Genomic DNA, 22,725 nt, shown 5'->3' on the forward strand with positions numbered 1-22,725 from the left:
GATCCGAAGTAGAGCCCTTGTCGAGTATTGAACCTTTCAGACGATTGAGCGTCGTGAGAGTCTCATCGCGGAGAAGTTGCATTTCCATCAGCTGCGTACGGGAAGGACACTTGTTACAAGATCAGCCATGCCAACATGATACGGCCAAGGCGCAAGTACTATGCTTGCCATCAATGCCGTCTCAAACGGTCCAAGGTAAATGATTAGTTCTTTTTGTTCTTGTGCGATGGTCTTTTACGTGAAATAGAAGGAAACACCGCAGCGACTGCCGCAGCCCTACCCTATCGCCTCCGCGCGGACAAGAAACCCCTAGGGCAAGTGACTGTCTATGCGACCTGTGGGTGACGGAAGGGGGTTGGTCTGGCAGACTGGCACTCTTGCTAGCCCTAGGGAAGACGAGAAGTACTGTGATCTTGCCTCTCGCAAGTTAGGATCCCGAGTCCTTCCCGTCCAGTCACTTGCCATATTTTCCCCAAAGATTTCCATATTTTCGTTTCCCCCTTGGTCTGTGCTTACAATCAGCAGTGTGATGGACAGCAACCTTGCCATCGCTGTCAACTCTGGAATGTCGAGTGCATCTTCGAAAACCGCGACCAGGAGTCCAAAAGTCAACTTCGACAGATTCGAGACAATCTTATTCAACAAGCAAAAGATGTTCAGACTGTCATCGAGGTCTTGAGGTCGGAGAAATACGCTCACCGAGCAATACAGTCACTATGGCGAGAAGAAGACCTTTCGAAAATTGCTGCCGACTTCGAAAATGGCACCTGGGATACTGGCTTGTCGACGCCCCCATCCCAACCCGAACGGAGAGGCCACGTCTCAAAACTCGCACGAAATAACTCCGCAGGCAGTGAACCCGATTCCGTCGATAGTCCTCACGAACCTCGAACATGGATTCCGAAAATCGACAAACTCTCCAACACCGATCAAGACAAGCGCGCAGGCATCACGCGAAAAGAAGGCCCAGAAAGAGCTGCTGAGATTGCCCTGGAGATGGCTCAAAGCCAATGGGACCTGACTGTGGTGGAACCTGATGACCTCCAGAAGCTGATGTACACCTTCTTCGACGCGCAGTGCTTCCCCCTCTTCACGATTGATCGACGACTGTTCACAGATGACTTTCTGGCGAACCGAAACGAACACTGCTCACCTGCGCTCTTACGCGCCATACTTTCTCTGGCGTGCAGAATCGAAGGCGGCTACGACGCGCAAGAGTCTCATTACGTCAACCTCGGCGATCGCATGTTCCACGAATCGAGGGCCCTTTTGTCTGCCGAGGGACCATCTCGTTTCAGTCTGCCCAACGCACAGGCGTTCGGCTTGCTTGCCATTCACCAGCTAGCGCGCTACAATCAACAAGATACATTAGATCTGATGGAAGAGGGTATTTACGTCCTGGGAGTGTTGGTTGGGGCAATAGACGCGCCTCACTATCCAGTCCCAGCTACTGTACCTTTACTAGCGAAATATCTTGATGGCGCCATAGCTATTGCTCGGTGGGTATCAACTGTGGTCGACTGGCGCCGGCAGGGTGGTTTGCTAACCAGGCTTTGCTAGGATTGCGCGCATGGCCTGCTCATCCGTCAATCCTCCCAATACCAACGGCACGCGGCCGAAAAGAGGTGCCCTTCGTGGTCCTAGAGTAGAGATATGCGGTCGTGAGTTGCTTTCTTGCATCATCTGAACAGGCGAGGATTTACTGATGTTGGCGGAAAGTCCTCGATATCTCCGGCGCCCTCAACGAGCGAGACGAACTCGACATATTCGAAGAAACTTTCACACAGGTTATCGACGCGGTATACACATTCTCTCGCGCCCCCAGCACAAAGGACCACAAGGACGACCGGGACGCTTTAATGCAAACTTACAGAACGTGCCTCGAGTGGTATTCCAAGATCACCGGAGCGCTGGATTTTGGCAATCTGGACCGATCTGTCATCATTTTCACGCAGTAAGCCTCCATTGACACTTTTGTTTTTGCGGCTCGCTGAATTTACTGCCAGCCTCGCGTATCACTTCTGCTTGCTGAACCTCTTCCGCCCCTATTGCGACTCGACCCCCGCCGGAAAAAATATTGACTTCCACGAGATCCGGAACGAATCCGCTTCGGTCATTGTCGCCCTCTGCAAGACATTGCAGGACTTGATTCCTCAAAAGCGCTGGCATTGTTTCCTGGCCCTATTCGTCTACGCAGCTGGCCACACGATGATACCCGTACAAACCATGCCAGAGCTGACGTCTGGTGACAGTTTTGAAAGCAGAAGCACGCAAAAGAGTGCATCATCTACAGCCCCTTCCATCCTCCCCACTCTCTCAGAACGGTCAGACACACCGTCCACCGGCGCGACGACGCCAGTGCCAATGACCAACGAGTTAACAACCCCGTCTGCCACAAGTGACGTGATTTCACCAGACGACATGGCACGTACTTCTGCATTGACGACGTTCGATATTGGGGAGGCCGTCTCATGTCTGGGAAAGATGAAGACGATTTTTCCTGTGGCGCGAATGACAGAGCGCTGGTTGATCGAATTAAAAGGCACCGGTGGTACTACAGAAGCTTGACCCATCGTCTTGTCTGCTGTTACGTCGACGTGTCCCCAAAGGAGCTAGTAATACAGACGGCATGGGCTTCAAGGCACCATGAGACCACATCACAAGATTCAAGTTGGGAGATCAGTATCGATACTGTCCATCAACATTCATTCCATGTTTCCCATCATCGCTACCACCGTGATCGGCTGCCGCTTTCAAGCCTTCACATCGACGCTGCCGCTGTGAATACTGCTCTTGTCGGCTGCCGCAGCGACCAACCTTTGCTTCTTGCACTTCATCAAAACAAATGCAACGCCACCGACCACAGCAACGACGCCTAGCGTAACCATGGCGCCAATGACACCAGCAACAGCATTAGACATGCCTCCCTTGCCACTGTCCTTGTCTTCCTGGCCGTTGGTCGATGCATTGTCGTAAGCGGCGCAGAAATCGGTAGCAGACTGGCACCGATTGCACCAGGTGCTCACGCCGGTAATTGCTTGGTCATTCATCTTATCGAGAAAGGTGGCATACGAAAGCGTGTCGTCTCCCGTGCCAAAGAGCGGGAAGGCCTGGAGCTCGCCAGCGGTGCCGTTCCTGAAAAGGAAGCGCACGCGAAGATCATCCTCTGCGGGGAAGTCCTCGTCGTCGCCGTCGGCATACAGCTCAAAGGCCATCGTGGAGGCGTACCCGGGCAGTCCGTAAAATTCCTCGGACACGTCGAGCAGCCCAGACAGGCCAAAGAAGGCCAGAAACGTGTCGTAGCTGCCAGCAAAGAGGGAGAACTTGAGCTGGCCCCCGGAGGTGACAGTCTCATTGAGCTTGGCGAGGATAGCCCCCGACAGGGTCTCAGCGCCAATGGAACGGTCGGGCTCGGACAGATTCCAGTTCTTGCCCAGCTCGGCAGAGTCGGCCAAGGTCCGCAGCCGGAGGAAATCCTCGTCGGACACGTTCAGGGCGGCAGACGACTCGTTGTGGATCCGAGCCACGTTGATGAGGTCAAAGATGCTGTACGCGTTGGCGTAGGTCAAGTCCTCCGGCTCAATGTTGTACACATCATCGGCGAGGATGTCATAGAATCCATCATAGAAGTTTCGCGTCTCGTCATCGCGCTGCAGGAAGACGTCGCTCTTCTGGAAGGCCTTGGAGGACTCGACATAGCCAGGGCAGTCATCGTCGCCTTTGATCCAAATGGTGTCAGGCGAGCTGTCGTCGACGCCCTGGAGAAAGACGTACTGGTAGCCGTCCAGGGGACTGGTGCTGTTGCTGCCATTGTTGAGGGTCTGCGTGGCCAGCGCAGGGGCAATGCCCGACAGCGGAGGGTACAGGCCCTGGAGGAAGGCAGTGGCCGTGTTCATCAAAATGCCCTGGTCGGGCGCGCTGGCAAAGACCTGCGACGGGACGTACTCATCCTCTGAGATGCCGACGATCTGGTGCTCCGAGTCGGACTCGAGGTAGCGAGCGCGGTAGTCACCTCCCACTCGGAAGTTTTGTTCCGCGCCCAGGCTAGTGAGCTGTTGCGAGCCGTACCATTTGGCTGTGCCTGGAGGGAGCTAGTCAGTCTATCATTCTCCATTCCAGCCATCATCAAGGTCAAACTCACGATCTCCGTGACGAGAGAACACGACCGCGCCGTGGACTTTCTCCGCCGCCGCAGAAGCTGCGGCGCTCAGTAGGAGGGTAGACTTGAGACCCATGGCTACGCAATGAGGCTCACTCGGAATAGATTAAGGTTCGAATCAGAGGAGGGTAGAAATGTGTAGGAGTTGAGAAGGTCCGCCAAGGATTATAAAAGGCCGCTTGAGCGAGGAGCCGAAGGCGGTACGGGCTGTAGACATGGAGTCAAGACGCTCGAGCTGCAGTCCACATCACACTCGTGCATCTCCGAATCGGCCGTCACTGTTCATGGGCGGGCCATCGATAGCTCGCGGCCACTAACCCGATAACGACGACGGATATACTAAAATACAACCCAAAAAGTTCTTTTTTCCCCCCTCGTCCCCAGTGAGTGCTAACTGCACATATAGCAAGCTCAGGCGGTGCAAGCCTCGACGGCCGGCTCGGCTGGATGCTGGTCGCCTGGGCCTGAGCGCAGGCCGGAGAGTGCAGCGATTCCAGCTGACGGTGCTCGCCCATGGTAAATTTCCCATGAGCTTGAATTCGGTAAAAATCTCGGTTCCCTGGGGCTTAGCTTGCCGTTTGGAACGCTAGTCACCACATAGGGCGCAAGTGAGGGGTTGGATGTGGATGACGAGGGGTTCCGTTTCGCACGGGTAGCTTCGATTGGCTTGCCCTGGATCACGATATGTGGAGATGGGCATTCATGACTGCCCAGATAAAGTGCAATAATGTGTATCTTCAAACTGAGCTGAGCTGTCTTGGCTGTTTGCCTGGTGCCGACGCTCCGACTGACATGGACGCGAAGGACCCCGATGAGATAGTGACGGTCCGAAGCGGGGTGGGTGGTAGAAGTCGCCGCGGAGAAACACTGACATGCCGGGGTCTCCAGTCGGCTATGAGATTGATTGAGCTCTTTGATTGCTTTCCATTAGTTTGAGAGTGTAGCTACTGCACGTTGGAACATCTTTTGGTGATCCTCTCTATCGTTACCCAAGTGGCTGGATTTGGGAGTAACTTAACAGCATGGAACTCGATTTGGTCACCCTAGAGCTATGTGTTCGCCGCGACACCCAGCTCAAGGAAGACTTCGGACCACATGTTAGACACTCAAAAATACATCTCTTACTGTTATACTGGGTGATTAGTAAATTGTTTCATTTTATTTTGTTGCAGTAAGCCGCCAACGTTGTTGAGATGCGCAAAGTAACGCGTTAGCAATGCCTGTGATTTAGCATGCCTTGAGTAAAACAGCTTGGGAAACGCAAAGGACTATTTAACTGTTAGCTAGCTCAGTAGAAAGATAGTATATATATATATGTATGTACATCATGTCGTCACTAAAGAGAGGCGACCGCAGGACTCGACATGTCCGCTAATTCAGGGGCTCGTCTGTTTACGCACTCAATTTCCTGCATCTTAATCAACATATGCCGCCCGTCCGTACTCCATCCCCGCTTATATAGCTAAGGGAGAGAGAAATCTCAGTTGCCACTCAATTCCGGTTGAAGTGTGGCTAAGTTTGCTTAATACTTTCATACTGCACACCAGGAGAGGAAGAGTTGACAATCACAACGAATGAACACGAACCTCAGACTCACTCGTCAGGTGTTCACAGAAATGGGCATAGGTAGCAAGCGAAAATCACTTCATGGGCTCAATGCCTGGTAAGTATAGTTTCGCTTTGTACTGCCATCCATGCGCCCATCTAATAAGCAGTTTAGGCCTATTTTTGAACGTATGTCCTGACTCTAATTGTCCCTCAACAACACGCTCATGTAAGGTAAATCGAGCTCTGTTCAAGAGAAGCCGTGATACGGCGAATAAGACTTACCAACATTTCCACTTGAGCTCATTCTGGAGTTGTTTGTAAGGTATGTTCAAAATCAGCCCGTTTCTGCGAAGATGGGTACGTGGAAGTGTTCAAGCCCGCTGCACGGCCGCCTGCCCTAAGTTTGTCAACATACACCAGATGATTGCAGGAAGCCAAAAGCCATGGTCATCCCATAGTGAGTGAGAACTGAGAAGCCACTCTGTTCTAAAATACACGTGATCAGTTGAACTAACTTACCATCCAGATTATCTTACCGTACCTCATATCGTGTTTGCGCCATTCTTTGTTCCCCCCCCCTTCCCCCCCCAATCTCAGGCTAATAGCGACTCGCCTCGACATCCTCTGCCAGAACAACCCACAACCCAATGTCAAATACCATGGGCAACAGCTTGGGCGCCGCGACCTACTCTCCAGCCAGAGGCTTGAAAAAATGTTGAGCCAGGAGAGCTCACTGAGAAGATGGGCGACTTCATAGACCAACTCAGAGAGATCACGATTATGAGCTCCACGCTGCAATCTGGATACATTTAAGCTGACGACACGTAGGTACAGCTTGCGAGATGGTCTGTCCAAAATCCAGACAGGACCTTACCCGTCTTGCTGGCATCATTGTGCTCCAGAAAGAAGGCATTGTCAATCTAGTCGAGCTTCACGATCAATCACTACAAGTAGTAGTGCCAGACGACCCCATACTGACGGAAATGGTGGCAGAAGAGGAGCAAAGGAGGGCGGACATGTTGTTGTCGTCCGGGCGCAACCTCACCTCCGAACTGGCCAATGTTGGGCCACAAGCGGACAATAACAAGGCGCAGATGCAAAGAACACTACATTAAACTCCTTAGTTTTGTTTAAGGAATTGGAAAATTAATTAAATCGTAAAATTCCTCATGCTCGTGGCTTCCGCGTGGAATTGGAGTTTGGATCCGACAATTAGCGTTGCTGTAACGTTCTGTGCTATGGGAGACACCGGGGAGGCGTTGGATCCATAAGGACGAATTGTACCAAACAGAAGAGATCTAGATATACTGAATTCTCAGATTTCTATTATTTCGAACTCTAGAAAATTGGGTATCTCATCCATGGGCTTTGTACTCAGGCGCCAGTGATCTTTCTGAGCGGGTTCTCACCCGTTACTGAGTCGAGAACATCAACACCTGCGAATAGATGGCTAATCAAGGCAAATGTCTTGTTTCTCACTTTCCTTATCGGCGTAAAGCCTTTTCAAGCCAAGTTCAGGCCTGCTCATTCAAAGTGTTATTTCGCCAGTTCTTTCTCCCGTCTCGCCCACTGACCATGGGAGGGCGTTGGCGAGCAAATCGACACGCGGCTCAAGCCAACACATCTTCCAACCAAGCTCATTCTGATCCTGTTCAGCCTACCAAGATCAAATTCGAGAGCTCTTCCGAGGTAGATACCGACGATTCCGTAGGCGAAAAAGCGTCAGAGTCAGCCATCACAATGAAGGAGCCTGAGCCTAAACGAGCACGGTTCGACTAGGGCGCCTGCGACTCCGACTCAACCACAGCTTTCTAATCCTAATGCAGCTACTCCCCGATGAGTGCCTTCACAGCCCAGAGTTTCATGCAAAGATCCACGTGACGTGGTTCAGCATATTCCACATGTTGTAGCCCCGATCCCTCTACCTCACCTGCCAGTGTCGCCTCGTGTTGCCCCTACCAGCAACACTCAGAAGAACCAGTATCCGCAGATACCTGGTCGACACTATGCCCCGAACTTCAATAGAGAATGGAGACCTTGTAACCGATCGACTCCCCAAAACCACTTCCGATTCGACCAGCTCCCAGATGCAGACCGCCCCGACCCATCCTTGTATTCACAGCTCGGGGAGCATGCAAGCAGAGAAACTCTTGCTCAGCGTGCGATTCAGCGTGGAAGGTTTATCCAAGCCCACAGGCAAAGAATTCAACAAATCACTATGAAGGAGAAGGAGATCAATGAAGCACTCGCCACGGCAAAGAAGGAATCGGAACAACAAAAACAACAGCTGGAGCAGCTTCAGAGACAGCACGAAGAAGACAAGCAAAGCTTTCAGACCCAACTCGAGGAGCAAAAGGCATTCGGAAAGGACATGCAGACCAGAAAGAACAATATCCTGGTGAATGAACGCTTGTACAAGAAGGAGGCTGAAGAACTGCGTGAGGAAACAGCGACACTGATAGAGAAGCAGAAGGCTTTGGAGGATGAGATCACCTCTTTGAAGAACTCCATCACCTAGACGAAAAAGCTGAACGCGGATCTAGGAGTGGAGAAAAGGGCGTTCAAAGAGAAGAATGAGCTGAAGCAGACGGTCAGTGACTTGACCCAGGAACAGACCGAACTGAAGCGGAAAGTGGACGCGCTATCGAGGGCAAAGGGCGAATCGGAAGCCAAGATTGTTTCCTAGGAGAGGTTCATCAGCTTCGTCCTCAATGGCCGTAGTGTCAAGAGTGTAGAGAAGGAGATGACGGCGTCGTACCGCAAGCAGGTGCACGATGCACTGGTAAGTGATCTGACTGTCGACATTCCAGTACGAATCCTACTGACACGCCACAGCGTCCGATAGCATCTCAGAGCAGCTCGCGCGCCCCGAAGACTGAGAAACTGTAAACCTACAAAGGCGGGTGGAAGGCACGACTGGTCCAGGAGATTGGGGACCTGTTGATTTTGCAATGGTCTTGTCCAGAAATCGCTCATCTCGCTTCCGTATGTCAGGACCAGACTCTATTGGTACCTGTTAATATGGCACCATTTACTCTCGTGTTTTACTCTCGTGTATATGTCCCTTTAATAGTGTAGTCCTTCTTCGGCCCCTTGACAGTGTATCCAACATCCCACTCTTTCAAGTTCACAGCGTTAAACTTGAACCTATACTTGACATCATAAAAGTCGTCAATACATAAATGTCCAGACTTTGCCTTCCACCCATCGTTCCGGTCTTCGGGGACTTCAAAGTCAATCTCGTGGAAGAGATAGTCGGCGCGCTTGAGGTCATCAGGCTTGACGAACCAGACGCTTAATTTATCCGCGGCGTCGTCGTAGCGATAGACATAGCGCCTCGTCGCGGTGAATCCAAAGCCCAAGTCTGTTTTGAACTCGCCTTCTTCAATGTACAGGTACTCCAGACCCTCATCTGACACGGGCGCCGGAGTTTCGCTGCCTGCGCACTGCAAGCCGTCCGTTGTCTTTTTTCGGAGGAGAAATTGCGCCTTACCGCTAAAGTGGCCGCTGGGATGTGTAGGCAGCTTGCTGACGAGGTCGCGCTCGAGACGCCACGTCCCCGAGAGACTGCGAAAGACGGCTTTGGCGACGAACCTTGGCGTGGTCATGCCATCAAGCGCCACTTGCCACGTGTCCTCCAATGAGGTTTCTGTGTCGGAGCTGTCATCGCGCGGGTCAGGGAAGCGTGATGGCGTTAGGGTGTTCAGGGGCTGCTGGTTGTGCGACAAGGCTGGTAGAGAGGTGGTCAACGGCGGCAGTTGGGGAATCTCCAGGGCCTGTGACATCTCCTGCATCAAAAAGGGGTAATCGCCCATGGGGAACTGCGAGCACCGTGGGTCGTCCCTCAAGTCCCGCGTCCGCTGTATTGACACGTCCTCGTTTAATTTCTCCCGCATAACGGGTGACATCTCACCCTGGGACCAATATCGCGCCAGGAAGCGGGCTTGCATTTGCATGACACCCCAGTAAGGCGAGCGATAGAAACCGACAAAGCCGAGGTTGGAGACGGAGGGATGGTGCGTGCCGTGGAAAGCGAGGGCGACGGGCTGGTCGACGTTTTTGGGGGAGTGGCTCAGCACTTGACGCACAGTCTCAGGAAGGAAACCTATACATGTTGAGGGGTCAAAGCCAGTTGCTGTCACAACAGCCGCGATGTCATCCACCTTTTCGTCAGATGGACTGAGCGTTGCGGTTGTTCCGTCCATAGTATCCAACCTGCCCTTTGAGGTTCTAATGAGCCCTGAGCGGACAAATTCAGTATACCAGTCGCTGACGGCGAGGTATGGTTGTGACCGTCGGTCTTTGTCGCTGAATCGGAGGTGGTCCGAATAGGGGCCCTGATCAGTGCCAAGCGCGCGTTGGTAGATGTTGTGGATTATCTTGGCGGCGTCTTCCGATATGTGACCCTGTGTATTGACGAGCTGTGCTGGACGGTTGCTGAGGTTGTAGGACGCGAAGTCAAGTGGCAGAAAAGGGGCAGCCGCTTTGCCAGCCTGTTGGGTCAGTGCACCGTTTCTCCACGCCAGCTAGAGTACATACCTCTGGGCTGGTGTAAAGAGGGAACACCCAGATCGGCCTTTGGATGATATGGTGTATCGTGTACTTCCCAATGTCGTGGATACCAGAGTCCTCCGGCGAGTGGATGGCTGACGACAGGTGGGTGGCAATGGTACCTGCAATTTCAACACCAGACATCTGCCCTCCCACAACCAAAATCTTGCCTCCGCCTGGTCTTCCTTGGCCAAGTAGACCCTTGAGGTCTCGGTACGAGCTGCTATGCATTACGGGAACATTTTTCGGTGACTGTAGGCTCTCTGGAATGAGGGGCTTTCCAAAGAACCCCGACGCGACTACTATGTAGTCAAACGGCCGCTTTTCCTCGCCTTGGCCTTCCTTGCGCAGGACAACGTCCCAGCCACCGTGCCTCTTGTCTGTACTGATTACATGTGTTCCAAGCTCCAGCTGGAAACCATCCTCTCCGGCGAGGAAACGGTTCAGGTAGCGCTTCAAGTAACAACCGACCTGCCAAGCCTGGGGCAATTGCGGTGATCCTTCCTCCCACGCGTGCTCACTGAAATGCATCGTGTGTTTGCTCTGATTGGTGATCATGAGGGGATGCACCTGTCGCCCATTGTCCTCCCTCGACGTCGGCCATAGCCCGCCAATGTCGTGCTTTGAGTCGACGAGGGTGACTTTGAAGGTGCCCTTGGGCGCATTGTGCAGTAAGCTCTTGGCCGCAACGAGACCTGAAGGTCCAGCGCCTTGAACGGTCAGCGATTCTGCGAACTACATTCAGCCATCGATCCATGCAAGCTCACCGATGACACACACTGATTTCGCCATCCTGTACAGCGACGGCGACATCCAAGATCGCCAAGGGGAGCTATGGAGAGTTGCTGCTGACAGAGAAGGGCACGACCAGGCTCTATAATATTCATGTGGGCGGTCACAGGACAAAGTTTCAGTCAAGGCAAGCACCCCAATGAGTATCGTCAATCAGCGCCGTGGTCGTGCAACTCCACGATGCCATCGAGCGCGGCTTTTGCCGAAATCACCAGTGACCAGACCCTCACTAATTCCTGAAAGAGGCTTAGCGTATGAATGAGAGATTCTTGCTTGTCGGCGATGAGCAGGTCGCCTACCCTAGGGCCGCAGGGTGCACAGCTTATTTTCACAAAAACCTTGAGTGACCAGCATCGAGATTCCAGACGCTGCACCAACCTGGATCTCGAGGTCAAACGCAACCGCCGCACGGGCTCCACGCCAAAAGTGCAATCGACCAGTTGCCCGCAATGCTCTTCTTCGTCCTGCCGCCTGCGTAGGCGCCCCGTTGAGGACCTTGAGGTGTGAGCGGAATGCTAACGGAGTCTCGGCATGTCGTCATACGTTCGTTGTCCATCGTCACGTCAAGTTACTTGAAGCTCCAAATGTATAACTATCGTGGCCGGTACAAGCCAGATTCTACCAATTTGAAAATCCATTGAATTCACAGATCATACAAACCATCACATCACACGTCCAACATGTCTCAGCACGTCCTTCTTCTCGGCGGTCACGGCAAGATTGCCCAACTCCTTACACCGCTCCTCCTCAAGCGCTCGTGGACCGTCACATCCGTCATCCGCGCGAAAGAGCAGGTTCCCACCATCGAAGCACTCGGCAAGGGCACGCCTGGCAAATTGAATGTGCTGCTGAGCAACATTGAGGATGTCGACTCTCAGGACAAGGCAGACAAGATCCTGAAGGAGGCCAATCCGACATACGTTGTCTTCGCTGCCGGTGCCGGTGGTAAGGGTCCCGCTGAAAGGGTAGGTTGAAAACAATCGGAAACACTCTGTTTGACTTGGCGCTCACAAAGACAGACCTTCAAGGTTGACCGCGATGCGGCCACGCACTTCATCAATGCGGCCGCCGGCATCCCTTCCATTACCCGCTTCCTGCTCATCTCCTACCTCGGCTCCCGCCGCCAGTCCGCCTCCTGGTGGGCTTCGGGCGAATGGGATAAGTTCAACAAGGAGGTGAACGAAGGCGTTCTGGCCAACTACTACAAGGCCAAGATTGTGGCTGACGAGGTCCTGTACAAGGCCGGCCAGTCGGGTAAACTGACCACGGTCGGTCTCCGACCAGGAACCCTGACGGAGGAAAAGGCCGGCAAGGTCACCTTGGGCAAGACGAAGATCTCCGAAAACGTAAGCCGGGAGAGCGTCGCCAAAGTGACAGATGAGTTGCTGGCGGCAGATGAGCTGACGACCTCTTGGATTGACTTGACCGACGGTGAGGAGGAGATTAGCAGTGCTGTTCAGCGCGTTGTCACTGAGGGTGTCGACACATCCGAGGGCGAGCCTGTCCGTAGCTCGTAGGCGTGGACGGTCGAACAGGTTTCAGACGGCTGATTGGCGTCGGCATTCCATGCGCGTCACCCGGTGTAGACCTTGAAAGCCAATGGCAAAGGCAAGTCGCAGCACTAGGAATCCAAGAATTTGGGCTTTAGAGACGTTACTTTCGATCCATTGAATGAAGCCTGTTGCGCGATTTGGTTTTTTGATCTAAATGCCCATGATCCATGCCACGCGCTGAACACCGGAGTCCGCGTGCATTGCAGTGTCCGTACCCCGTACTCCGTAGCTGCGCTTGCGCTTGTCCCTCGACCTCGGCCACACGATCCTCACCACCTTCACACTCACTGCCCAGCTCGCGAGACGATTTGATACCGCGTAAAAGAATGTCAGACAAGTCTGTGACCAAAGGCCATGATTGCCTCATCCCTCTCCTGGGTATTGAGCCCGCACACACGCCTGAGAACCTCTACTCATCCAACGTCGAGCACTTCCAATCTACCGAGGCTACCGCGCCCCTCTTTACAAAAGACACCATCCCCGTCATCTTGCCAGCGTTTAATGCCCCTTTGCCACATCGCGAGCAATTTTTCTCCAAAACGTTACACCACGATGAGGGCTTGACGCATATGCTTTCTCTCTTCACGAGACAAGGGGATAATGTCGAGAACCCCGAAACCCTTGTGGAGGAGGTCTATACACTGGCCACGGTGGAGAGGGGGTTGAGCGGTGCTCCGCATATGCTACACGGAGGCGTGATCATGTCTCTGGTCGACGAGGCCATGGGCGCCCTGATAGAGATCAATCGCGCCCTGGGAAAGAAAGGGGAAGTCTTCACGGGGCTTGGCGTCACCGCCGGGCTGCAGATCAACTTCATCATCTTTGTGGGGACCACCATCACGGCCAAGGCAACTATGGAAGGATCGAGCGGGCGGAAGATGAACGTGAAATGCGAGGTCACAGATGAGGCGGGCGATGTAGCGGTGCGATGCTCCAGCGTGTGGGTGGCGGTCAAGGAGAAGTTGTGAAGAGCAAGTCAATATTCAGATGCATGTGGTGGAATACACACGCCAGTCCCAGCCGTGTCGAGTTTCGTCATTAAAGATACAATAACACCGTCTTCAAACGTCAGGCTGCGGGCCCTGGCTCGACTCACCCTTCTTCCTGCCGCCACCAGGAACCATCCTCTGCACGGCCGCCTTCAACTTGGCGGGATCCTCCAGTGTGGCATAGGCCGCCTCGCGCTTACTAGGCTGTCCCTGCTGCCATGTTCCGTCGCGGTCATCGAGGTCGCTCTCGGCCGAGCTAATGCTGCTCTGGGAATTGTTCATGACGACATTCATAATTCTGCCTTCTGACTTCTTGATGGCGGTCTGCTTCTCCTTGAGCTTCTTGAGGCGCTCATCACCGCAGTCCATGACCACGATACCCATGCCGGGGAAATTTTTCTCGAGAAAGTCTTTCAGAAGAGGCAGGATGCGTTTGTCCGGACGGTAGGTCCCCGAATCGTTGTCGATGATGAGCTGGTAGTACGCCGGGTTCCCAGGCGGTGGGCTCTCGGGTGGTCCGCCAGGGATCGGCTCCTCCGGGTGAGTCTTCTCATCGGGCTGGGGATCGTCAGAAGCATGGGGGTGCTTCGTACGCCTGATAAGAAACTCGCCGGAGCAGGCAATGTACGTTGCGACATCCGAGTGCATGGTGTGCTTGCTGAGCAGGTCGATGCCGAATTCTTTGCCGGTTTCGGTGAATCGCAATAGTCCGTCCAGCGTGAGGACGTAAGTGAATATGCGACCTCCTTCATCAAAGTGAGCTAGCCTCAGGAAGGTCAGGGACGCTTCTTCCGTACACGACTCGAACGAGTCGTACTGCGTGGATTTGTCAAAATTGTAGACACGATGGTGCTGTTTATGCAGTGCTGCGTTAAGGACCTTGCCACGAAGGCCTTTTGAGTTGAACATGTAGGAAATGATGGGCTTAAACTCGACGTAGCGATGGTATAATCGCGACGGCACCGGTCCTCGCAACTGCATCTCATTGGCTTGGAAGCTGCCACTGTCAGTCCGAAGTTTACTTTTGAGCCTTGAGGATACTTACTCGTACTTCTGGGTCGATCTTTTTCGCTCCCCACGAGTCTGTCCTTCGGGCTCATCGCTTGAGTCCCTGTTGACCTTTGTGCCCGTGATAAGCCGCCCAATCATCGGACTGAAGTGTTTGAAGTAGAACGATGGCCCAATAGTACACATTTGCGCATATGGCGGGTCAGAGGCGCCCAGTACTTCCATACTAATGCAGAGCCTGGGTGTCATGTCGAAACTGTGATGCTTAATCCCAGAAATGGTTTTGAGGATGAAGGCTCGCTTGCTGATCATCCTCTTCTTGGCATTGAACTCTCGTCCAGGCGGTGGCATGCCCTCCCACTGATCAAACACCCGGGAAACTTTGACCGTAACGTTGCCCAGACGGTCGTTTCGATCAGGGTAATCCTCATCATACATCCGACATTTCAATGAAAAGCCCCCAGGCGGCACGTTGGCGACGGTCCATTCGCTCTTCCATTCGGGCTCAGTCGTTCTCCTGAGAGTGCGGGTACGATATACCAGATCCGGGTCCTCCTTATGCCGTTTGGGCTGAGTTCCACGCAGAGTCGCCGTGAGAAACGGATCCGACGAGGCGGTCCTAAAGTCGGAGGGCGGAAGGTTCTTTGCGTACTCAAATGTGAAGCGCACCGTATACGCTTGCGGCGCATCGGGAAGGGGTGTATCATCGAATCCTCCCGGCGGTCCCTTTCGGGTCAACGCTCGCAGCGGGAAGGCAAATGACCTGGATTTTCGCGGCGACTTGAGTTGTCCACTCGGTGTTGTGGTAGCAGGTGCCGTCTTGGTTTTCTTCGCACCGCTGGCAGCGCCGTCCTGATGGGTCGGCTTCTTTGCTGCTGGCCCAGCGCTGGATGTCTCCGCTTGTTGGTAGGTCATGGTCGCCAAAACTCACTCAGCCTCGAATCTGATTGATTATATATGAATGTCGCGCTGTCGCCAATTGCTGGGTATCACAAATACACGGGTAGCGGCCTGAAGCAAACACAGGGTATCGTTGTAGATTGGAACTCCAAGGACGTCACGTAGTCAAGAAAGCAGAGTCGCGCTCGCACCTGGTAAAGACTGTAGGAGGCAGAGAAGCATGAGCGAGAACGAGGAGTTCGGCTAACACGACCTTGAGACGCAGCGATGTGAAGTGGTGGTCTCAGCTCCGGCTTTTTTGGGGGTAGGCAGCAAATAACCTGCTGCTGCTTACCCATCATCGTGTTCTTCAAGCAAGTCGACTGTCGGACAGCGACGGCCACAAAACAAGCTCATTAGCCCGCCCTACTATCGTGCATGTTCTTGGCGACGAGCGTCGCACGCTTGGAGGCTGGTCGCATCTGCACTAATATTACGTCATTCGCGGCATCGTCTGTGCCGGAGAGTAGGTGACGAAAATGAACGCACAGTCGGCGACATGAACACCGCTGACTACACTGCTTTTTATGTGTCATTACTGCTCAGCGTGACATGCTTTGCCCATCGTGTAATGAAAATTAAAAGTCAACCTTTCTTATCCCACATGCCCGTGGTGAAAATCCGCTACTTTAGAGATTGCGTCGATTCCCGTGCCGGCACCTGATATCCGACCTCGACGCGTGGCCTTTGCAGAGCACTTCAAACCACCTGGCATCATTGTCTTGAGACACATCGTGGACAGCCGAGCCTTGTTGAATCAATTGCTAAAAGAGATCATATCAAGGTATCAATCGGTCTACGATTTAGGGTAGCAATGACATTTTCGGTACATGATCTCGAAGCACCCATTGAGTGAACGCAGTGACACATCTCCCCAGCTCCTTCATGGTCCATAGTGTTCCGGTCAGCTCGATTCAGCACGTTGATCCACCCCTGTTTACGCGGAAATTAGAATCCAGCATTCCAAATCCAAGCTTTATGCCAAGCTCAATCGATCTAGGCTTATTTCCGTGGGCTCTATAATTTTATCAATCCTCAATTCTCAATTGGAGATAGTTGTAATTATTGATTAGGGCCGTGTTACCAGAAGCCCGAGACCCCGTCCCTCCTCCACACAAGCAGTAGATCGCGGCTAGCCTGCACGAGTACGTTACGTACCTAGCTTTGGACACTTGAACATAACTACCGCCCGAGCTACAGGGAGGTCCAAAACGAGTGTCCGCTTTCCTGTGGTACAATGTATTATAACAACGGCTATTTTTGGACACGGTGGAGCCCTACAGTGCGCCCAGGGATAGACTACACGAGCGCGAGGTAGCGCGACAATTGCGAAGCTGCCCCCCCTGTATTCGCTAGCTATATTCACCCCTGCAGCGTCTGGTCCCACCCCTCTGCAACACATATCTGCATGCCTAACGTAGGAAATTGCTCTATGCTCCTTTTAGTTACTTGATCCCGTCACCCATATATAATGAGCCTCCTGCTGCTCCGGCAGTAGTTTCTCTCCAACCTATTCTTACTGTTCCTATCTATCGGGACCTCACCGCTAGCCTTGATGTCCGCCATGTCCTCTACTATCCAGGTCGTGCGCTTGGTGGGGTTGCTGGCCCCACTACCCCTTTGGAAGAGCGTGGAAAGAAGGGATTCTGCCTAACAAAACCAATGCTTTCCCTCTCTACCCCCAACCAAAGTTATTCACGAGTAATCTCTGCTCGATGTTTTTCTCGTCATTATGGTTGAAGCATGCAGTCCCAGCTAGTGGCTTTATTCCGAGGACTGTGAACTTGGCGTTTCTTCTCCTGGTCATGTCATTGATGAGCCTAGCCAGACTTGTTGCCCACCCTACACCCTGAAATGGACACTCTGCCAGAAGAAGACGAGGCTCCACAAGCTCACTGGGAATGCGGTCCAGAATATCACATCCTACCCCAGCATATTTTGGGGCGATGAACTCGAGTCTGAGATTACAGATGTCGTGGCGCAGAAGCGACTAGCCAACACCCACGAGGCTGAGGAGACTCAGATCGTGTTTTCAATCAACGCTCGCGGCGAAGAGGACATACCAAGGCGTTCCACGGGGTCCGACGTCAGCTGGGAGGAAGCAGATGAGCAGATTGATAAATGGTCTGATCTTGTGCGGAAAGGCAAGAAGTTAACGATCAACGTCACCTTCATTTATAAGGAGTTAGATGTTCCCCCAGGAACGAGAAGAGGCCGTGGGAGGAGCGCGACAAACTCTCAACTCTTTGAACGGAACGCTATCCTCGGAGACGCGGGCGCCGAAGAAAAGCCACTCTAGGAACAAGTATACTCTCTTCTGGAGTGCCCTAGCGCTAGTTGTGATATCGGGCCATATTGTTGGCGCGATCCTAATGGGTTGACACGTCACGCGGTTCCAACCAATATCCTCACGAGATTGGTTGACTATGTCGAGAAAGGCGGTACGTTGAAAGAACACGGTGACGTGCCGAAGCACCTCCAGCATGAACTAGCCAACCCGCCAAAGAAACGCAATCAGGTCGATGCTCCACACATCAACATCACCAACGTGATGCCAGGGGTGGAAGCGACGCCCGCTGCCAAGAAGATTAGAATCGTGGGGTGTCGCGACATAGCCATACAGCGTTACCGCGACTGGCATTGCGGTAAAGTGGACGGTTTAGATTAGAAGGAGGAGTTTCATGCCATTGCTCAGCTGACGCTCCAAGCGCGCCTGTCCCTGGATCGGCTCCACGCGGCCCAGGAAGAAGAGGTGAAGTACTTTCTATCGCACGGGATGTCCCGCGGTATAGCGCACCAATGGGTGAGCATGGTGGAAGAGTGGTGGGCGGAGACATCACAGATATAGGCGGAGATGCATTGTGCTAGTGAGGGTAGTCTATGGCAATACTAGCGTGTCGAAAATGAGCTTTAGCGCTCTCACCCTTAGCCCCTACGTAGCTGATGCACCATTTGAGGAACGTAGCGAATGATCCGCCTTTGCTATCCGTTTGATTCCACTCTTTCCGCATGAAACCCTTCACCTCCCCGAAATACTCTTCTATAGGGTTGAGATCCGGCGAATAAGGTGGAAGAAAGAGAAGCTCAACACTTTCAGCCGAGCACAGCTCCCTTAGCCGATCTGCACGATAGAAGCTTGCATTGTCCATCACTAGGACGGATTTCGGTCGTGGGTATCTACCACAATGGCAGAGCAGCTGTCTAACGAAGTCCTCGAACATCTCGTGGTCCGTGGACCCTCGGAAGACGCGAGAAAGCATGACGCCGTCTTATGTATAGGCCGAGATAAACTGGTGCCGCGCCTCACGTTTGAACTCGGCGACGTGGACCGGTGTGATGCCTCGCCGAGCCCATCCTCTCCGCCTTTGTGTTGTCTTGGTATCGCAGCCCGATTCGTCAATAAAGACAAGGTGGTACGATTTGTACTTTGAAAGCTTGAAATGATACAGATACCTCAGTGTTGTGTTACGCTGTTTAGCGATACGCCGGGTCGTCTTGTGTGTCCAATTTCGGGCATGCATTACTCGGCTGATCGTGCTACGTGATACCTCGACGTCGAACTGGTCTCGTAAAAACGCGGCAATTTCTTCGCGATACATGCATGGATCCTGTGTCAGCTTGTCGCATAGCGTATCAACCATGTAAGGTAGGAGACGAGACGGCCGGCCGGTTCTGTTCGGGGGTGGCCGTGTGCGGCCAAAACGGCGAATAGTAGAACGTATTCTTCGGACAGCGCGCTCGCTGCACTGTACTTTCTGAGCAATTGCTCGACTCGTCTGATCTTGCAGAAGCAGAGCCCTGATCTGCTTGTGCTTCTCATGAGATAGCTGTCGTGCCATGGCTGTGCTAGTGTCGCGAACAGAGGTGCTTGGGCTCGGTCGGTGAAGAGTCTACTAGCTCGCGTTGAACTGTTTTCCTCTTCGGTTTTAGCCGCGATTATTCCGCTGCCAGGCCCCTTGGCTCTAGTTGTTCGAAACGTGACTTACACAGCCAGCCAGCTCTCTTGAGGAGGCGTTATGTCACGTGATTCATTAATGTGGATTAACTCGCCTCTCTCCAATTCACCTCGTTCCTGAATTAATCCCACTGGCAGGAGTTTTCACATCCCCATAGCCAACAAGATAGACTCACTTGCGAAAGTATGCGACGGCATTCGCTCACTCTGCGCACAAGAACAGCGTCGACGATATCGGCGTATTAAACAAGCATCTGCGTTTACTGCAGCTACCAATTATAGCCTGGCGGCGCAGTCACAGCATGCAGCGCTACAAGCTGCATCAAGGCGAGGCGAGGCGGGATGAGGCACTGATTGGTTGCTGTCGCGCTTGATGTTGGTTGTGCACTTTGCGTGTTTCGTTTATATCACGGGAGAGCAAACCCCGCTTTGTCCTGCTTTTAGCTCCTGGCTAATCATCTGTTTCCTACATGAGTACGGAGTATAACAAGACGATACTCAATGACTTGTTGGAGCCGATTATCTCCTCGTACTTGTGTGCCGCCTACTCAGTGAAAGGACAAACCATCATGGCCTCTCGCGCGACGAGCAACCGATCGCCCCGCCCTGCCTCGCGCAATGACTTTCACGTCGCCGTTCTCTGCGCCCTCCCCTTAGAAGCTGACGCAGTCGAAGCTGTCTTCGACTAGCACTGGGACGACGGCGGCCTATCATTTGACAAAACACCCGGCGATCCTAATTCGTACTCTACAGGTGTTATCGGCCGCCACAATGTCGTACTGGCGCACATGCCGGGCATAGGCGTAGCGAATGCCGCGTCCGTTGCGAGCGCTTGCAAGACGAGTTACCCTAACATCAGATTGGGACTCGTCGTTGGAATCTGTGGCATCGTTCCCGGTGATGGTAGCGATGAGAGAGTGCTAGGCGATATCGTCATCAGTGACGGCGTGGTGCAGTACGATTTCGGACGGCATATAGATAGGCATTTTATGCGGAAGAACACCCTGCTGGAAAGCTTAGGAAGACCCCCATCCGAAATCCGATCCATACTCGCGAAATTCCGTGGCATTCGGGGTCGAGCTCAGCTTGCGAAGCGCACATCCAGCTACCTAAGCGACATTCGAGCAACACCACAGCTAGGCGCCACTTACCCCGGCAAGGCACTTGACAGGCTATTTGAGCCCGACTTCAAGCACATAGATGAACATAAGACATGTGATGACCTTGGCTGCTCTGGTACTCCCGTGCCACGCAAGCGGCTCCTGCCAGAACTTAACGCGCCGGCCCCTAGCATTCACTTTGGATTGATCGCATCTGGGAGCACCGTGATGAAGTCGGGCAGGGACCGCGATAGGATCGCAAAGGAAGAAAACGTGGTCGCATTCGAGATGGAGGGTGCGGGCGCATGGGATAGCTTCCCGTGCGTGGTGATTAAAGGGGCATGCGACTATGCGGACAGTCACAAGAACAAGGTGTGGCAGCGGTATGCTGCGGCAGCCGCGGCGGCGTGCATGAAGGGCTTTCTCCAGGAGTGGATGCCGATTGAAAGTACGTGGCCGAGTTTTACTAGGTCTACGAGCTAACGGGCGGTAGGTATAACACAGATACCCAAGGGTCCATGGTGTATGTCGCGGCATTTCGAGCTACGTATCTTTCTAATAGGCTATTAGTTGTTGTTCCGCACCTAAAGAACGAAAACTTTGTGCCGAGAGTCTCTTATCTAGAGACCCTTATGTCACAGCTCGGCCTCGGTACGCATGCGGATAAGCTAGGATCGAGAGTGGCTCTCTATGGCTTGGGAGGTATTGGGTAAGCGATCGAACTTCGAAAGATAAGCCGGGTAACTGACAAAAAGGAAGAAAAACACAGATTGCACTATCCTACGTGCACTGGCTCCGGGAAATATGTCCTAGTACATCCGTGTTCTGGGCCCATGCAAGCAGTCCAGAGCGATTTTTACAGAGTTATACGTCTATTGCCCAAGAATGTAAGATTGCCGGTTACGACGATCCCGAAGCAGAGATACTATCCTTGGTGAAATCCTGGCTTGAGCAGACGGATCGGGGTCGTTGGCTTATGGTGATCGACAATGCGGACGATACCGAGCTCTTTGCCCCATCACAAAAGGACGAACTCATACACATGTCAGGTCCCGCTATTGGCAGAGGGAAACTAGGTCGCTTCGTGCCCTCGTGCCGGCACGGCTCGATCCTAATTACGAGCCGGAATAAGCAGACGGCCGTCCGGCTAGCGCCTGCGAAGCACCGGATCGAGGTAGCGAAAATGACGGATGCGGAGGCTATGCGGCTCATCCGATCCACTATGGAGGATGATGATATCACAGTGGGGACCACGGAGCGACTCGCATCCCGACTCGAACACTTACCTCTTGCACTCGTGCAAGCAACGGCCTTTATGCAGGAGAACGGCATATCTATCGAGGATTACTTACAATTACTAGATGAAAGCAACGAAGTCCTGGTCAACCGGTTGAGCGAGCCATTTGAAGCCTTCGGAAGAGATTCCGAGACGTCACAGGCAGTAACAGCGACTTGGATCATCTCATTTGAGCAAATCGAAAAGCAGCATCCGTTGGCAAGCTCTGTGCTTTCAATGATCAGCCTTTTGGATCGTCAGGGTATACCCAAAAGTTTCGTGAAGGATTACCAGATATCTACGCAGCTAGATAACCAACAAGGCCAGAGTGGCTTGGAGGCTGTGACGAAGGCACTGGGTACTCTCATTGCATTCTCCTTTGTCTCAAATGGAAAGAATGACACGGTGGATATGCATCGTCTAGTCCAGCTCGTCACTCGCAAGTGGCTCGCTACTAGGGGAGCAACGGACGACTTTGCGGTAGCAGCTTTAAAGGTGGTGTCGAATGCCTTTCCATGGGGAAGATTTGAAACCCGAGATATCTGCTTGCAGTACTTACCACATGCTCATGCTGTATTAGCAGCGCATGGAAAGGACGTGGAGGCCGCAAAACTTCCCCGAGCATCGCTTCTTCATAGTATAAGCGGTCTTTTCATGCATCAAGGTAGTTGGGGAAATGCCGAAGCCTACTTGAGCCAAGCCGTAAGAATACTGGCCCAAGCGCAAGGCGAAGAGCACCCGGATACACTGACAAGCATGGCCAACCTGGCGTCGACATTTTGGAACCAGGGCCGGTGGGAGGAGGCAGAGACGCTTTTTGTGCAGGTGATGGAGACTCGCAAGACGAAGCTTGGG

At 53.0% G+C, this 22,725-nt stretch overlaps 7 protein-coding genes across 7 annotated transcripts; 4 read left to right on the top strand and 3 right to left on the bottom strand.

The window, feature by feature from the left end:
- Window positions 1–996: 996 nt before the first annotated feature.
- J7T54_007601 (Fungal trans) lies at window positions 997–2,402 on the top strand (the record flags this gene model as incomplete). The annotated part of the gene is made up of 5 exons (XM_051510540.1): window positions 997–1,406; window positions 1,561–1,661; window positions 1,720–1,954; window positions 2,007–2,217; window positions 2,262–2,402. 5 exons carry the CDS (start codon window positions 997–999, stop codon window positions 2,400–2,402), a joined length of 1,098 nt encoding a protein of 365 aa, XP_051358563.1.
- A 351-nt stretch (window positions 2,403–2,753) lies between these two features.
- J7T54_007602 (acid phosphatase) lies at window positions 2,754–4,235 on the bottom strand (the record flags this gene model as incomplete). The annotated part of the gene is made up of 2 exons (XM_051510541.1): window positions 2,754–4,081; window positions 4,142–4,235. 2 exons carry the CDS (start codon window positions 4,233–4,235, stop codon window positions 2,754–2,756), a joined length of 1,422 nt encoding a protein of 473 aa, XP_051358564.1.
- A 3,690-nt stretch (window positions 4,236–7,925) lies between these two features.
- On the top strand, window positions 7,926–8,225 carry J7T54_007603 (uncharacterized protein; the record flags this gene model as incomplete). The annotated part of the gene is made up of 1 exon (XM_051510542.1): window positions 7,926–8,225. One exon carries the CDS (start codon window positions 7,926–7,928, stop codon window positions 8,223–8,225), a length of 300 nt encoding a protein of 99 aa, XP_051358565.1.
- Window positions 8,226–8,751: 526 nt separating this feature from the next.
- Window positions 8,752–11,071, bottom strand: J7T54_007604 (Dimethylaniline monooxygenase [N-oxide-forming]-like protein; the record flags this gene model as incomplete). The annotated part of the gene is made up of 3 exons (XM_051510544.1): window positions 8,752–10,200; window positions 10,247–10,968; window positions 11,026–11,071. The coding sequence occupies 3 exons, from the start codon at window positions 11,069–11,071 to the stop codon at window positions 8,752–8,754; spliced, it is 2,217 nt and encodes a 738-aa protein (XP_051358566.1).
- Window positions 11,072–11,730: 659 nt separating this feature from the next.
- Window positions 11,731–12,567, top strand: J7T54_007605 (uncharacterized protein; the record flags this gene model as incomplete). The annotated part of the gene is made up of 2 exons (XM_051510545.1): window positions 11,731–12,015; window positions 12,070–12,567. 2 exons carry the CDS (start codon window positions 11,731–11,733, stop codon window positions 12,565–12,567), a joined length of 783 nt encoding a protein of 260 aa, XP_051358567.1.
- A 362-nt stretch (window positions 12,568–12,929) lies between these two features.
- Window positions 12,930–13,571, top strand: J7T54_007606 (Acyl-coenzyme A thioesterase-like protein; the record flags this gene model as incomplete). The annotated part of the gene is made up of 1 exon (XM_051510546.1): window positions 12,930–13,571. The coding sequence occupies one exon, from the start codon at window positions 12,930–12,932 to the stop codon at window positions 13,569–13,571; it is 642 nt and encodes a 213-aa protein (XP_051358568.1).
- A 93-nt stretch (window positions 13,572–13,664) lies between these two features.
- Window positions 13,665–15,515, bottom strand: J7T54_007607 (uncharacterized protein; the record flags this gene model as incomplete). The annotated part of the gene is made up of 2 exons (XM_051510547.1): window positions 13,665–14,589; window positions 14,638–15,515. The coding sequence occupies 2 exons, from the start codon at window positions 15,513–15,515 to the stop codon at window positions 13,665–13,667; spliced, it is 1,803 nt and encodes a 600-aa protein (XP_051358569.1).
- Window positions 15,516–22,725: the final 7,210 nt, after the last annotated feature.

The sequence above is a fragment of the Emericellopsis cladophorae genome, assembly GCF_022114955.1.
Source record: "Emericellopsis cladophorae strain MUM 19.33 chromosome Unknown NODE_120_length_22725_cov_114_934034, whole genome shotgun sequence".
Taxonomy (NCBI): domain Eukaryota; kingdom Fungi; phylum Ascomycota; class Sordariomycetes; order Hypocreales; family Bionectriaceae; genus Emericellopsis; species Emericellopsis cladophorae.